We start from the raw sequence: 15,477 nt of genomic DNA on the forward strand, positions 1-15,477 counted from the left end.
CTCAGTCCCACAGTCCAGCTAAAAGTCGCTGATCGCCACCATTACTGGGGAAGTCACATGTTATTGTGACGCAGCATATCGGACTGGAGCGTGGTGACGCAATTACGCACAGACGGCAGCCATCTTTGGACTCCCTATTCAAGCACCCTGACTGTGGGTTATACAGTTCATGCCTGGTTGGTCTATGACCAGATTTTAATGTGTGAGTAGGAGAGTGGAGGAGTTTTGTAAAGGTGCCTTACCATTGTAATGGTTGATTAACCGTGGGCTGTGTGGAAGCTGATCCTGTGTCCATCCAGAGAGTGAAATTCATCCAACCTGGAACTAACTGGTGATCTGTTATGCCTCATGACTCCTTGAGGGTCATGAGGATTGGAGGTAAGCGTGCACGCTAGACGGTGACAGATGGTCTGACGCACTTGAGCACGTATTTATTTTCACGGTCGAAGATTGATTCATCACAGTTATACGTTTGGGACTTTGTGCTATATGATCTATGAATATTGTTTATTTATGATCACATGTATTTATATTTGGTTAATATTTGTTTCATTTATATCACCTATCACTTATATTTAGTCACATTCTTGATGGCATGTTTTTGGGCTACACATTAGGTGCACCACTGTACACCTATATATTTATTCATATCAATTATGTATTCCCCCATTTAATATCGAGTCCTTTATTTATATTTTTATGTCTATTATCACATGGTATTAGCGCTACACCACCTTATCTACTTATGTTACTCCCTACACATAGTTAACCCTTTGATCACCCCTCATATTAACCCTTTCCTGCCCAGTGCCATTAGTACAGTTTCAGTGCTTTTTGTTTAGCACTGATCACTGTATTGGTGTCACTGGAGATGTCAGTGACACCAACTCAGTTCCCCTCAATGTCAGAATATCTGCCTCAGTCCCACAGTCCCACTAAAAGTCGCTGATTGCCGCCATTACTAGTAGAAAAAGAAAATCCCATTATCTATACCGCTATAATTACCAGCAGTTTTATTGATAGATTTAGCTTATTATGTGTTTTTGGCATTTATATTGATTTTTTTTAGCAAAGACATGTCGCAGAATTCATTTTGGCATTCATTTATGACAAAATTGGATTTTTAACATTTTTTACTAGACATGTTTAATAGCAATAAGTCTAAAATATTTTTTTTCCTAAAATTGTCATTTGCTTTTTTCAATAGTGCAAAAAATAAAAGCACTGGCAATCAAATATCACCAAAAGAAAGCTTAATTTGTGGGAAAGAAGGACATACACTTTATTTGGGTGCAACGTTGTATGACTGCGCAATTGTCAGTTAAAGTAACGCAGTGCCGTAATGCAAAAAATGGCCTGTTCAGGAAGGGGGGTAAATCTCCTGGAGGAAAAGTGGTTAACCTTAGGTCCCTGACAAGGGCATGCAGTTACAATTTGAGGTTGGAGGAAAGGTTTAATCTGAAACTGTGTAGAGGGTACTTTACAGTTAGAGCAACAAAAATGTGGAATTCTGGGACTATGTAATAATTCAGTCATGGTATCGGCTATGGAAATCTTGACCTAAAGTTCAAAAAGTGAATCATCCACAACTAATGTAAGATTTGGGTGTAATTGGCAACTAAATGACACACTAAGAAGGCAACACCTCTTCCTTTATGGAACATTATAATTATTTTTTGTTCTAAAGATTCCTGAATAAAAGGAATGTCAGGTTTGGAAAAAATCAAACTGGTTTTTCAAGGTTTTCAACACCTCCGTTACAATCAGGAAACAACTTGGGTATAAAAGCAACAGGTTCAATGCAGTCAAAACATAACTTACTATTCCTTTGAGTTAATTTTGAGCTTACTTGCTAACACCAACCAACAACAATGTCTTCAACTAAAGGTGGACACCATGGACATCAGGAACACCATGAACATCATGAACACCATGGGCAACATGAACACCATGGACATCAAGAGCACCATGGACATCATGAGCATCATGGACATCATGATCAGAAGTGCCAGGACCGTAAGTAGCATTTTATGCTTATATAAGCTTTCAGATAGTGGAAAAATTGACTGAATGGTCTTACCCTGTTTTAGTGTCTATAACATTGAGGTGTTCATTTAAATCCATAAGTCTTATGTCACCAGTAAAAAATAATAACTTAACTCAAAGGATTGTATAACGTATAAAGGATTAATGAAGAAAAACATATCTGACAACCTAAATAACATGCTTGTTTCATAGAAAATTTTCTGTTACAAGTTCAGGTATTTTATGTAAGAATACATTTTAATCAATCACCACCAGCAAGTGCATTATTTTCTCCTATAATTTTTTAGTGCTGTCCCGTGCCTTACAAATATGCTGCTGTAAGTCTGAGCAACTATCAGAGATCAAAGAAATAGAAATATTTGCTATTAGACACTTTTCTCAAATTCGGCTTTAGTGTTTTCTTTTTGAATTGTTCTTTAAACCTTTATATCTTATCATTACCAATAGTGATCTAATGGCTAAACCACATGTGGCATCATAAATAATGTCCCTACTTTTCTTTTTACAGCATGCAAACCAGTGCAGCAATGTCAGGACCAAAAACCAAAGTGCCCTAAGCCTGGTGAGTCTGTAAACATCAAAAATCATTTACAAATGTAATTTTTATGTATTCAGCTGGCATATATTGCCATTATATTTTTTTTTGCGGAAAGATTTATGTTGTACACATTAGTAGTAAATCATTTTCACTGCCTTTAGGGCAATTTATATATGGGAGCAGCCAAGGCTTACTATTTGGTAAAGTATTTCTAAAGGCAAAACTTTTTTTAGATTTGGATAGAGTGCTTAGGGATTAAAACCTCTGTGTCTTCATTAGGGAGATAACCAATGTCAACAATGTCCCCAGGATTATAAGTGAGGATAGATCCAAAATTTTTAATTGCCCCCAAAATAGGAATATGAGGACATTTGTCATTAGGTATACTTTGAATTTACAGGTCAGGAAGTGAAGGAGAATCTTCTTAAAAAGATAAAAATGGAAAAAACTGTATTACGATTTTGGCCTTAGTACATGGAGTCACAGACCTGGACAAGTATCCAGTACAGAAGTGCAGTAATTTCTGCCTGTGCTCTGGCTCTAGATCAGTGGCTAACTATGTAGTGAAGCCAGGATTGGCCTGACTACTCCAATTCATCATGCACCTTTTCAAAACATGTCAGCAGTGGCAGCTGTTATGAATTGAAAGCCATTCATGACAGTTTACTATTGGTTTTAACAGTGATCATCTCTGTTATAGGCAAACCCAGAGTGATAAAAAAAAATCCCTGATCACCCCCCCCCCCCCAGAGTAGTATAGTGTCACTATGATGACATTATGGAAAAAAAAAAGTAAAAGAAAGTTAAAAAAAAATGGAATACAATTTTTTTTTAAATTCTAAATTTTCAGGATTTTTTAATTTATATAGAAAAAAATGAAAACCTCAGTGATGATCAAATATCACTAAAAGAAAGCTCTATTTGTGTGCAGGGGGTGAAACCTTCCGGAAGGTCAAAAACAAGTCAGCTATGGCTTCCTCTATATTTCTGTTATTGCAGGTTCACTTTGGGCCAACAGTATCAACATGTACAGTAATTAGCAAAAAATCTTAAAGTGATACTAAATGTTCAAATCTTTTTTTTTCCCTTTTAAATAACAAACATGTTACTGTATACTTACCTGCTCTGTGCAATGATTTTGCAGAGAGCAACTCCGATCCTCCTTTTCTCAGGCCCCCCGTCCATGCTCCTCCCCCCGCATGCTCGTCGCAAGAGTGAGCATGCACATGTGCTCCCAGACCAAGCAGCTTGCTCTGGGGGCACTCGTGTGTGCTCGATCTTGCAACACATCTGTGTGTCCATAAGGCACACAGAGCACAGCTCTCCCTGCTCGGCACAGCACTGGCTGTGATTGACAGCAGCGGGAGCCAATAGCTCCCACTGCTGTGTCTCAGCCAATGAGGAGGGATTGACCCGGGAGTGCTGCTGCTCTACTGCACATCCCCTTTTTTGTAAGTGAACATATACCATCTGTTCTCAGCTACATAAGGAGCCCAGAGAACTAGGGGAGGAGAAACAGCAGGACACTGATCTTCCCAGTAAACAGTTGTGCAGAGGAGGCATGTCATCACAGGCCTGATCATTGGATTAGCTCCCAGCACAGACAGAAAACTGACCATGCTGTACTCTCATGCCTAGTGTGGTCATTGTTTAATAGGAAAGCAAAAGAGGACTGGCAGGAACACCAGGGATTTCACACAAAGGAAGCAATACAAAGAGAACAGGATATTTTTTCATACAAGTACATGGTACAGCAGGCACATATCAGGAATACAAATTCTTTAAACATACTCTAGTCATATATGACCATGTATGTATATGTGTTTACTACAGATGTCATTTTTTTACAATCCATTTTTAATTAGGACTAAAACTTATGGGTATTGCCCCTGGTACAACTCTACATCAAGAAACCACTGGTTTATCACACTCATACTGCTTAAAGCCCAACTCCGGGAAAATGTAAACTGATCCCTTGTAGTGGAGCTGCATCCGCACTACAAGAGCTAATTACTTGTTTAGTCTAGGGGAGAGAAGGAACACTTTACCTCCCTGATTCTACAGGCTCCATTAGTGGACTGTCCTTTGGTATTAATACATGCAAAGCAGGGTTATGGACCCTGCATTGATCTTGATGACATCATAGGCCTGGGCCACTAGAGCATGGGGGAGAACTCACTGCAGGGACATGTCTAGCAGCAGAGAGAAGTGAAGGAGCAGGTAGGTAAATCTTCTTAGATTGTTCCGACCTAGACAAGCAATTAATGCTTGCGCTGCAGGCACTGCCATACTGCAAAGGATATTTTTTAGTTGCCTGAAATTGGAATTTAATATTATAGGGCCATTTTCTCCAAATTGCATACAACTGTTTCAGGGTTGTTGGCCATCAGTTCAGTGTATGGAAATCATGGCTTCTGTGATTCAGGGCTTGAGGATCAACGACAAAGTATACCTAGACTGGTTATGGTGAAAGGTTAATTGTAATCAAAGTATATTTCAGGATTCCGTACTAATTTATGGTGTAAATGCTGACAGGATTGCTCAGAGAACAGGGAAACAATGTACCACCTACAGTATATAATTGTTCATGTAAGACAAGAGTGACTACTGAATATCAGGTTTCTCTGCTAATCTACAATGCAGAAAGTGTATACTGTATATTTTATACGGTCAGTTAAGAAAACAACTGTTTAATACATGTACTCATATTATAACTTTTTGTTTGCACAGCTCCTTGCCCTCCTTGCCCTCCTCAGCCATGTCAGTCCCAACAAAAAGGATGTAAAAAATAAAATCAACATGAAAGACTCAAATGAAGCAATACCAAGCGCAAGAATGATTAAACATTGAATGTTGTCTCTCGATGTTCTGTGTAAATGTCTATATTCAATAAACTTGGCAAAAACAAAAAACGCTTTTGGAAATTATTTCCTACCTTGACAATGTGACCCTAGTAGTACTAGTAGAGCAGGCTGTGGGATTGTAATAATGTCGTCACTCATTGACACGTTGCACATGTGATGGATGGCTGACCAGGTCACAGTCACACAGACACGAGACATCAGAGTCAGTCATTACTTTCCTCTGCAGGTGCACCTCCACTGATGAATGGGAAGAGAAGGACTGAAACTCCACAGTGATCAGCAGCCGCCAGCCAGCTTGCTGTAAGGGACTGAGTCTGAGAGGAACTCAGTCTGCTACACTGGCCCCAGACAGCGGGCATCTTCCTCTGTCCTTTCTTCCTAGGTGACTGCCTAGTTTGCCTAGTGGAAGCACCAGTCCTGATCACAGTTCCCCTCCTTTCCATCACAGTCCCACATCTGTACATTACAGTTCCCCTATCTTTAAATCACAGTTCCCCCTTTCCGTTTTAGTCCCCCATCTTTACATCACAGGCCCCGTTTTTACATTCCAGACCCCCATTTACATCATAGTCTCTCATCTTTACAGCACAGTCCTTCATCTTTACAGCACAGTTCCCCTTTGCAACGTAGTCCCCCATCTTTACAGTACAGTCCCTTATCTATATATTACAGTTCAACCCCTTAGCATCACATGCCCCCATTTACATCACAATGCTCCATCTCTACATTGCAGTCCACCCATTTTCATCGTAGTACCTCATCTTTACAATAGAGTCACCCTTTTCCATTATAGCACCTCCTTCACATTACAGCCCCCCTTTTATATCATGTCCCCTTTATATCACACCCCCCCCTTTGTACAGTACATCTCCCCCTTTATATTATAGCAGTCCCCCTTTACATCACAGCACGAATGTTACATCTCAAATTTGGAATGCTTAGATTAAGATACTCACTCCAAGAGTCTGCTGAGTAAAATGTGGCACCAATCTCTTATTGGTGTTCCTGGGGCCACCATTACAAATCACAGGGCCCTTTATAGCTTGCCTGATAGGCTCCTCTCCCCAACGTCTTCACATGCACCCCCCACTGCCCCATACTCTGCACTCTCTGCATCCCTTATTACACCTCACTTTGTACCCCGTTTATCCCTAATACTACAACATTGTGCTCCCCCTGCATCCTCCCATACCCCACATTCTGCAATTTCTGCATATTCCACTATCCTATCCCACATTCTGCACCCTCTGCATCCCCCATTACACCTCACCCTGCACAATCTGCATTCTCTACAACTCTCTCTGTTCCCCCATTACACCTCACTCTGCTCTACCTTGCATCCCCCTCTACTCTCTGTGTACCCCATTACACCCCACATTCTGCAACCCCTCTAACCCCCAGCACCCTAAATTCTGCAATCACTGGATCCCTCAATACCCTACATTCTGCACCCCTTCATCCCCCACTACCCCACATTCTACACCCCCCCCACTACATCACTGCACCACCTGCATCCCCCACTACACCTCACTCTGCACCCCCACACTCTGTACCCACTGCATCCCCATTACCCTACATTCTGTACCCCATTGCAGCCCCAATTTATCCCCCACCACTCCTCATTTGGCACCCCATTACACCTTTGTCTGCACCCCCAGCATCCCCTTGTCACACATCACCCAACTGGTCATATCTAAGTTGTTCCATTCTCTATTATTTGAGATAAAAAATGACCCAGAAGGGATGTGCCCGCCGGGCCTCTTCTGTAATGGTTTTCATGCTGCCCCATGTTTCTGACCACGGTTCACAGCTACAAACATCCTGCACTGAGAGCTCCACCTGGACATCCCACCCTGCTGAACACAAGGGATTCTGGGAGTTGGAGTCAGAGAGGGATGCGTAGCGGGAAGAGGGAGGGCCACAGGATAGGAAGATGGAGGAGTCTAAGGCACCCTCAGGCAGCAGGCCCCATCAGCTCAGCAGAGGGGCCTGGTACGGGGGGGGATGCCTGTGCCCATCTATCAGCAGCCCAGGCTGTTCCCAAAATTCATTACCATGAACACACATAGGGAGTGGCAGCTTGAAATGCCCGCACTGCTTTTTATACCCAGTTTAACCATTTGCCTACTGAGCAATTTTACCCCCTTCCTGCCCGGGCCAATTTTCAGCTTTCAGTGCACGTTGCACTTTGTATAACAATTGTGTGGACATGCAACACTGTACCCATAGGAAATTTTTATAATTTTTTCACACAAATAGAGCTTTCTTTTGGTGGTATTTGACCACCGCTGTCTCTTTTATTTTTTGCTAAATAAAAGACAGAAAATTCCGAAAGAAAGTAGGTTTTCTTTTTTCTATTATATAAATTTTGCAAACAGGTAATTTGTCTCCTTCACTGATGTGCGTTAACGAGGCTGCACTGATAGGCTGCACTGATGGGATATAGGCTGCACTGATGGGCACTAATAGGCAGCACTGAAGGGCACTGATTGGCGGCACTGATAGGCAGCACTGGCAGGCACAGATTTTCTGCATTTCTGGGCACTGATGGGCACTTTTGGGGCTGCACTGATAATCAGCCTTTTACCTTGTCATGAAATCAGCTGTATCCAAAGGACACAGTGATCACAGAGTGTGGCGGGTGTGCGCTGCTGGGGGTGCACAGGGGGCACGTCATATGACGCCCTCCCAGAACTGGATGACCGCGCTATAGCCGTCATTCGGCTATAGCGTGGTAAACAAGTGGTTAATGCTACTAGCCTCCAACATAATATGGAATCTAGAAGTCCAAACTTTAAAGTATTTTATTAAATGAAAGGACTTTGATCACAAATACAAATCACAATTAAAGTGATACTAAACAGAGAAGTGATAACTGCCATCATTAATTCACATAAGTCATATATATCATGCCGCTGTATTTTGTTTTTGTTTTAATTCCCTCAGTACCTTATTCCTGCAGCGCTGTTGTGTAGTCATGTGATCTTCCCCGCTCTTTGGCATCTGCAGGGACAGACCCTTGGGAGGGGCTTCTATTACTCTAATGTACTGTATGCTCACTACAGTATGATTCTGTGTCTGTACAGCCCTGACTAAAAAAAAAAAAAACAGTTTCAGAAAAGCAATTCAAATGATATGATAAATATCAAAAAACGGTTTTCTAGCTCCCTATAACTCTTTATTGAAGATCAAATGGGGTTATTTTTTGGCCATTATTATAGTGTAGGCGGAGTCAAAGATGATTGACACTAGCTTTCATTTTGTTCAGAAGGCATCTGCATTCAAGGCTTTTTTACTTTACAGGTATTAGCAATTATGAACCAGCAAACACAAATGCTCCTGCGCTTGGGGATGGACTCGATGCAGGCTACAACCACATTAAGAATGTCCTGTAACATGCACACCTTGCTGCCCTCAAATGGACCGGGGGAATCCAAATATACTGAATGAGGAAAGAACAAACAGAGGGCGCACAGGCCTAGTGCATTACCATAAAAAATGTTTAATATGAAATAAAATAGGTGTTGTACTCACAAACGAGAATAAAGTCAAGGCACATCATAAAAGAACAGCTGGGTCAACACCGCACTGAGTAACAGTCCGCAATGGGGAGTGTAGACATCCAATAAGCTGACGCGTTTCGAGGACTTGCCTCTTCCTCAGAGCCACTGAGAAAGAGGCAAGTCCTCAAAACACGTCAGCTTATTGGATGTCTACACTCCCCATTGCGGACTGTTACTCAGTGCGGTGTTGACCCAGTTGTTCTTTTATGATGTGCCTTGACTTTATTCTCGTTTGTGAGTACAACATCTATTTTATTTCTTATTAAACATTTTTTATGGTAATGCACTAGGCCTTTTTTTTCCTCATTAGCAATTCTATTTTATATATTTTATACTGATATACAGTATATTAAAAATAAGCTTTTTGTGAGTTTCTTTAGGAATGTAATAAATCAGCATACTATATCCCACCCCCATAGTATTTAGCAATAAGTGGACATAGAGGAGGAGGGAGAGAGTAGGCTGTCATTTACCACTGTGTATATGTCCTCATGTGTGACTCTATACTCATGTGGGCTGCACAGATAAGAAACAGGAGGAAATGAAGAGCTTAGAAGGAAACTGAGATTGAGCATGCTCAGTAGAGGACACTAGCTGGTCTACACAATCTCAGCCTGCAATGGGGACACAGAGAAGATGAAAGGGATAGCTGAAGGCAGGATATATTTCATTCTACACAAAATTAATGCTTTAGTGGCTTTGTGAGTGTGCACACTCTGTTATATACCATGTAAAGAGAGTTTTTCATAGTCTGGGTTTAATGACACTTTAACTGCCACGGATATACTATTTATCACCAGTTTGTGAGCTGTTGTAGTAGGGACTATACATAGATTTATATTAGAATATGTATTCTATATTCGTTTTCCTAATAAATACATAACTGCATTAAAGCAAAGCTAAACTTGCTCAATAAACATTAACCATTTTAACCCTTATCCAACTATCATTAGTAAATAGATACTAAGGCATATTCTATTTACTTGTTTTAATTTCTTTTTTATTAAATTTTTTTCAATTGTTTCCTGGATTCTGGCCTGAGCCAAAATGGTGTCATACATCCCAGATGTCTTCACGGCATTTATTTTTTCTTCACCTGGAGGAGGGGCTTTCTCATGTATGCATATGCCTGAGCTAAGGGCAGATGGATTACAGGAAGTAAATGCTACATGAATCATCTGCCCTTATTCACAATGACGATGGATAAAATTGCTAGAGGGTGTTTTTCAAAGTGATTTCTCAACAAAATAGATGAGACATGGATGGATGGGTGAATTTTCTTTGAATATTAAAAAACACATTTTCAGTCTGTGTTGCTCAGATACATTTAGGTTTCCGAACATGCATATAAACCTAACTGTATCTGATCACCACAGACTGAAAATGTTATTCAATTGATTTTTAATATGCACGTTTTGGGAATATAGTAGTTAAAGGGAAGTTAGGTACTTTCCAAGATTTAAAGAGTAAAAAAGAGCTATTTGCGTCATTAGATGAATTGAGATATTGTCAGTTAAAACATTTTGTTGCGAAGTTGCCCCAACCACTGAGGATGGCGGAGGAAATGCTCCCGTTTGAAAAGATGCTGGGTTCCAGGATGGCACCAAGGCATGTTACTTCTGGGATATATAAGATTCTTGTTGAAATGGGGGGGGGTGGGTCCTCCGCTGTTCTTAGAGAATTGGAAAGGGAACTGGGAACAAGAATGCGTGAACCACAGATAAGTAAAATGTTTAAATTAACACACGGGTCAATTAATATGAACACGGTATAAATGTTTAACGAGCTGGTGTTTGACATAAAGAACGAGAAGTCTCACTGTTATGTTGGAGGGGATGTGGAATTAAGGGTACAATGGCACTTATATGATGGGATTGTCCAAAAATACAGGGGTTTTGGCAAGATATAATCCAATTCATACAAGAGATATTGGGGACAACTATACAGAAGGATCCGTGGGTGTGTTTGTTTTATAGGACAGAAGCATCAGTGAAGCAGTATAAAAACAGTATATTGTACCACCTAATCAGCGCAGCTAAAGGGTTTATTATAATATTTTGGCGGTCATAGGAGCCCCCAACAATGAGGGGCTGGTTAGATAGGGTGGAATATATAAATAGGATGGAGGAACTATATCATATAGACCAAGGTAATATGACCAAATTTAGAAAGGGTTGGGGAAGATGGTATGACTTCAAGGCATCTGGAAAATATATTGAAGTAATGGGAGACCCAGAGATCTGATTTGAAGTAGGAGAATAAAGGGAATGATCTGTAATGCAATAGCATGAATAAGTAGAAGGGAAAAGAAAGGCTGGAGGGAAAGGAAGAATAGTAAGGAAAAGGAAGAGTTTGAAGTGAGGATTGAGGAGAAAGATCATAGGTATAGAATGCAAAGTTGGAAAGAGAAGGGAAGAGCTCTATGGACCGGGGTAAATTATTAGGGGGTTTTGGGTGTGTGTGTGAGGGGGGGGGGTTGTGGGGAGGTGGGATTGCAAAATATTAGGGAAATGGTTGCATTTTGGATGTAAATATTATTTTGCTGTGCTTTTGTAAGGAAAAAAAGTTTAATAAAAGATAGAGGAAAAAAGGCTTTAAGGGGGTTTTTTTTGTTTTTTTTTATAGTTATCTGGATTTACACATTTTATTTTCCTCATTAATAATCAGGAGGATCGGTTGACAATCCAGATGTTTACAGATATCCATAAACCAATGATACAAAAATCACTAAAAAAAATTAAAATTGCAAACATTAATTAAGAAAGTGTTGTGGTATGAGAAGAAAAAACCTGGATGTTAAAACGTGACTGAATACAGTGGCTGTATTTTCTCTATGCATTTTGCGTTCTGCATTTCACACTTCCATAGGTAGAAGACATTATAGTGCTTTCCAGAATTTAGATTTGCCCTTGTAATCTTCTCCTTGGATACCTGTCCTACCTCTGGGTTTCATGGCCTCTATATATGTGTTCCAGACCCTTCCGACCCTCCCCCGCTTGCACCCGCTGCAAATCTTATGGCTAGGGGTGGGGAGTAGGCTGCTGGGGTACATATATAGTGGCCATGAAACTGGTAGGTAGGATAGGTATCAAGCTGCCCCAACAAACTGTTTCCGTTACTCTGAAATGTGTGGCTGTTGTCAGTGCTGTATACACTTTATGTAGCATCAGCTACACAGTATTGTGTTCCAGCAGCAGTACGGGCACTTCTTGTCCTATTCTGAAAAACTGCTTAGCCATACACAGAAAGCCTTGCATTTTATCAATAAACAAAATGCTTTCTCTGACTGGTTGGGGTGAAGAGGTAGATGACATCGCAATCTTCACCTCAGCCAATCAGAGGAAGCATTGTATTCATTCATAAAACACAAGGCTTCCTGTGAATGGCTGAGCAGTTGTTTGGGGAACAGGACGGGAAGTCCCCATACTGCTGTCTGAACATAGTGCTTTATACTATCTGTAGCTGTTGCTACATACAATTTATACAGCGCTGACAGCAGCCACATTTCTTAGTAATGGAAATAGCTTCTATGGGCCAGCTTGACCTAATCAAATTAAAAAAAGTAACAAAACCTGGAGATATAAGTGATTCCTGTATTATGTAATTGATGGTTCAATTTCATATTTTACAGCACCATCTACACCATCTATATTTGAGGGTTGTCTCTTTATCTGTTACAGATCTGACACTAAGCTACCATATCCTACAATGAAGACAGAAAAATTGGATCCTGAGGAAGCTCTGGGAGAAGAACAGAGGTCCCGTACAGCGATCGGTGGACACAGAGGTCACCGGATCACGGTGCCGTTCACTCCCAGGGAACACGCACAGGCAGTGAATGTGGAGGCCGTTTATAAACAGCCACCGTCTCCTGCACTGCTCCCGTCTGGCCGTTTATGTACATGGGCCAGATGGGAAGTGGTCAATGTTTATGTGCGTGTAGAGGCACGCGTCCCAATACTTTTGACAATACAGGTACTCCTCGCTTAACGACCGAGTTCCGTTTCAACGACTTGGTCGTTAAGCGAATTGGTCGTTAAGTGAGGAACTGCATGTACTGTATACAGTAGTACAATATATGCATAGTATTTGACAATACAGTATTCTGAATAAGTAAAATAACAAGAAAGATCAAACTGAAAACTTCCACTTGTTTTAATTTGCATAGGTTGTGTAATTTACACACAGTACTGCAATGTATTACAGTACAGTAGTACAATACAGTATATGCATAGTATTTGACAATACAGTACAGTATTCTGAATAAGTAAAATAACAAGAAAGATCAAACTGAAAACTTCCACTTGTCTTAATTTGCATAGGTTGTGTAATTTACACACAGTACTGGAATGTTGTAGTACAGAACATAAAGTTAGCAAAGTACAGTAGGTACATTAAAGCACCAAAAACCATAGTACTGTACTGTAGAGTGTACAAGAAGGAAAAAGGATATTTAAAATACAGTAAACAAAAAAAACAAAACAAACAAACAAAAAAAAACAAATTCAGGCTATCATTTTAGTCAACGAATCCTTCAAAATCTTCATCTGTGTCATCATCAGAGCTATTATCAGGAGCTGCTGAAGGCCCAGGTAAGGGACACGATGGAGTAGAAATTGAAGCATTGGTAGTGCTTGGTGTAACTTTCCAAAAGTATCCACTTAGAGTGGTCTGCTTTGTCATTTTCTTTTTTTCTTCATATATTTCACGATAGCACTGTAAAACTTGACTTATTTGTCTTTCCACCTTTGTGAATCGTTCAACATTCGGATCCATACTCTCTAGTTGGAACATAGCTGCATTCACTTTTGAGAACACACCAGCTAATCCCTTCACAGTAAACTTCTTTGGTACTTCTTCCATGTTTTCATTTTCTTCTTCCTCCTCCGCCAGGTTCTGCTGTGCTTCCAACTCTATTAAATCTTCGGTAGTTAGCTCTCCCTCCCTGTATTGCACTAATTCCTCAATATCTTCCACCTCAACTTCTAAATTAAGCACTTTAGCAAGTTCCATAGTTGTTTTATTTATGGCATCAACATGTTCATCTTTCTCAAAAACTGCAACATTGTTCACAAAACATTTTAGGCATTTTTTCCATATGCCTTGCATACACTTTTCTGTCACTCCCTTCCAAGCGGATTCAATGTTGTTTATGCAGTCTAAAATGTTGTAAGATCTCCAGAAATCACGGAGAGTTACTTCATCATTTTCTGTTGCTGCTACAGCTTTGGAAAAAGTTGTGCGTAAATAGTATGCTTTAAATGTGGCTATGGCCCCCTGGTCCATTGGCTGAAGGATTGAAGTTGTGTTTTTAGGTAGATATACTATCTTTACATCTGGGTTTAGGTCATCAAGATACTGGGGATGGCCTGGAGCATTATCAAGCAGGAGGATAATTTTAAAAGGAATGCCCTTTTCTTGACAATAATGCTTCACTGAGGGTATGAAGCAGTGGGTGAACCAATCTTCAAATAAAGCTTGAGTCATCCATGCCTTGTTATTTGCTCGGTAGTAAACAGGCAGTGTGTTCTTTCTAACTCTGCTCAATGCACGTGGGTTTTCAGAGCGATAGATAAGCAAAGGCTTCAACTTAAACCCGGTAACATTTCCTCCCAACAACAATGTGACCCTGTCCTTAAATGCCTTAAAGCCAGGCATTGTCTTAGCTTCTTTGTGTATATAGGATCTTTCAGGCATTTTCTTCCAAAAAAGTCCAGTTTCATCCACATTGAAGATCTGTTCTGGACAGTAGCCACCTTGCTCTATGATTTTATCAAATTGGTCAACAAATTTTTCTGCTGCTTCTACATCTGCACTTGCTGCCTCACCACTGACACTCCGATTATGCAGCTTGAATCTTCGAGAAAACCGTTGAAACCATCCGTTACTTGCTGTAAAGGTTTCTGTTGAACCGCTGCGTGCTTGCAAAGTCTCAAAGATATTGAGTGCCTTGGCTTGAATTATTGAAAGGTTCAATGGCATTCTTTTTTGAATCTGGTCATCAAACCAGATAGCCAGTAACTTCTCCATATCATGAATTAGGCCTTTCCGCTGTCTAGTTATTATGGCTTTAAAGCCTGTTGATGCTTTCACTGCCTCTTTTACTCTATCTTTATCCTTAAGGATTGTTGAAATGGTTGAATGTGCCAGATGCAAGTCATGTGCTATCTCATGGACTTTTTTGCCACCTTCATAATCCTTTATGATCTTTATTTTCTTCTCAAGATCAATAGCCTTCCTTTGTTTCTTGGCATTTTCTGGTGCAACCTTGCTTTTCCTTTTTGGAGACATCTGGGGTAAAGTACAATACAGAATAAGGCACCCAGATCACACACAACTTGCATGCTTGAAGAAAAAGCTTTATAAATAGTTACACTGTACTGTACATACTGTAATGTACTATATCTGTACTGTATACAGTATTGTCACACTACTGTGCTGTATTGTGTGGGCCTGAGAGAGATCC

At 40.4% G+C, this 15,477-nt stretch overlaps 1 protein-coding gene across 1 annotated transcript in view; it reads left to right on the plus strand.

The window, feature by feature from the left end:
- Positions 1–1,807: 1,807 nt before the first annotated feature.
- The window catches only part of LOC149462737 (uncharacterized), a 55,079-nt gene continuing 41,409 nt past the window's right edge, over positions 1,808–15,477 (plus strand). Inside the window, exon 1 of the mRNA XM_089676515.1 lies at positions 1,808–2,016. Coding sequence (XP_089532641.1) covers positions 1,897–2,016 — 120 coding nt within the window. The 5' untranslated portion in view covers positions 1,808–1,896. The remainder of the gene's footprint in view (positions 2,017–15,477) is intronic.

This window comes from Staurois parvus, unplaced genomic scaffold (assembly GCF_062004578.1).
Source record: "Staurois parvus isolate SC_StPar_1 unplaced genomic scaffold, SC_StPar_1.0 ptg000170l, whole genome shotgun sequence".
NCBI lineage: Eukaryota > Metazoa > Chordata > Amphibia > Anura > Ranidae > Staurois > Staurois parvus.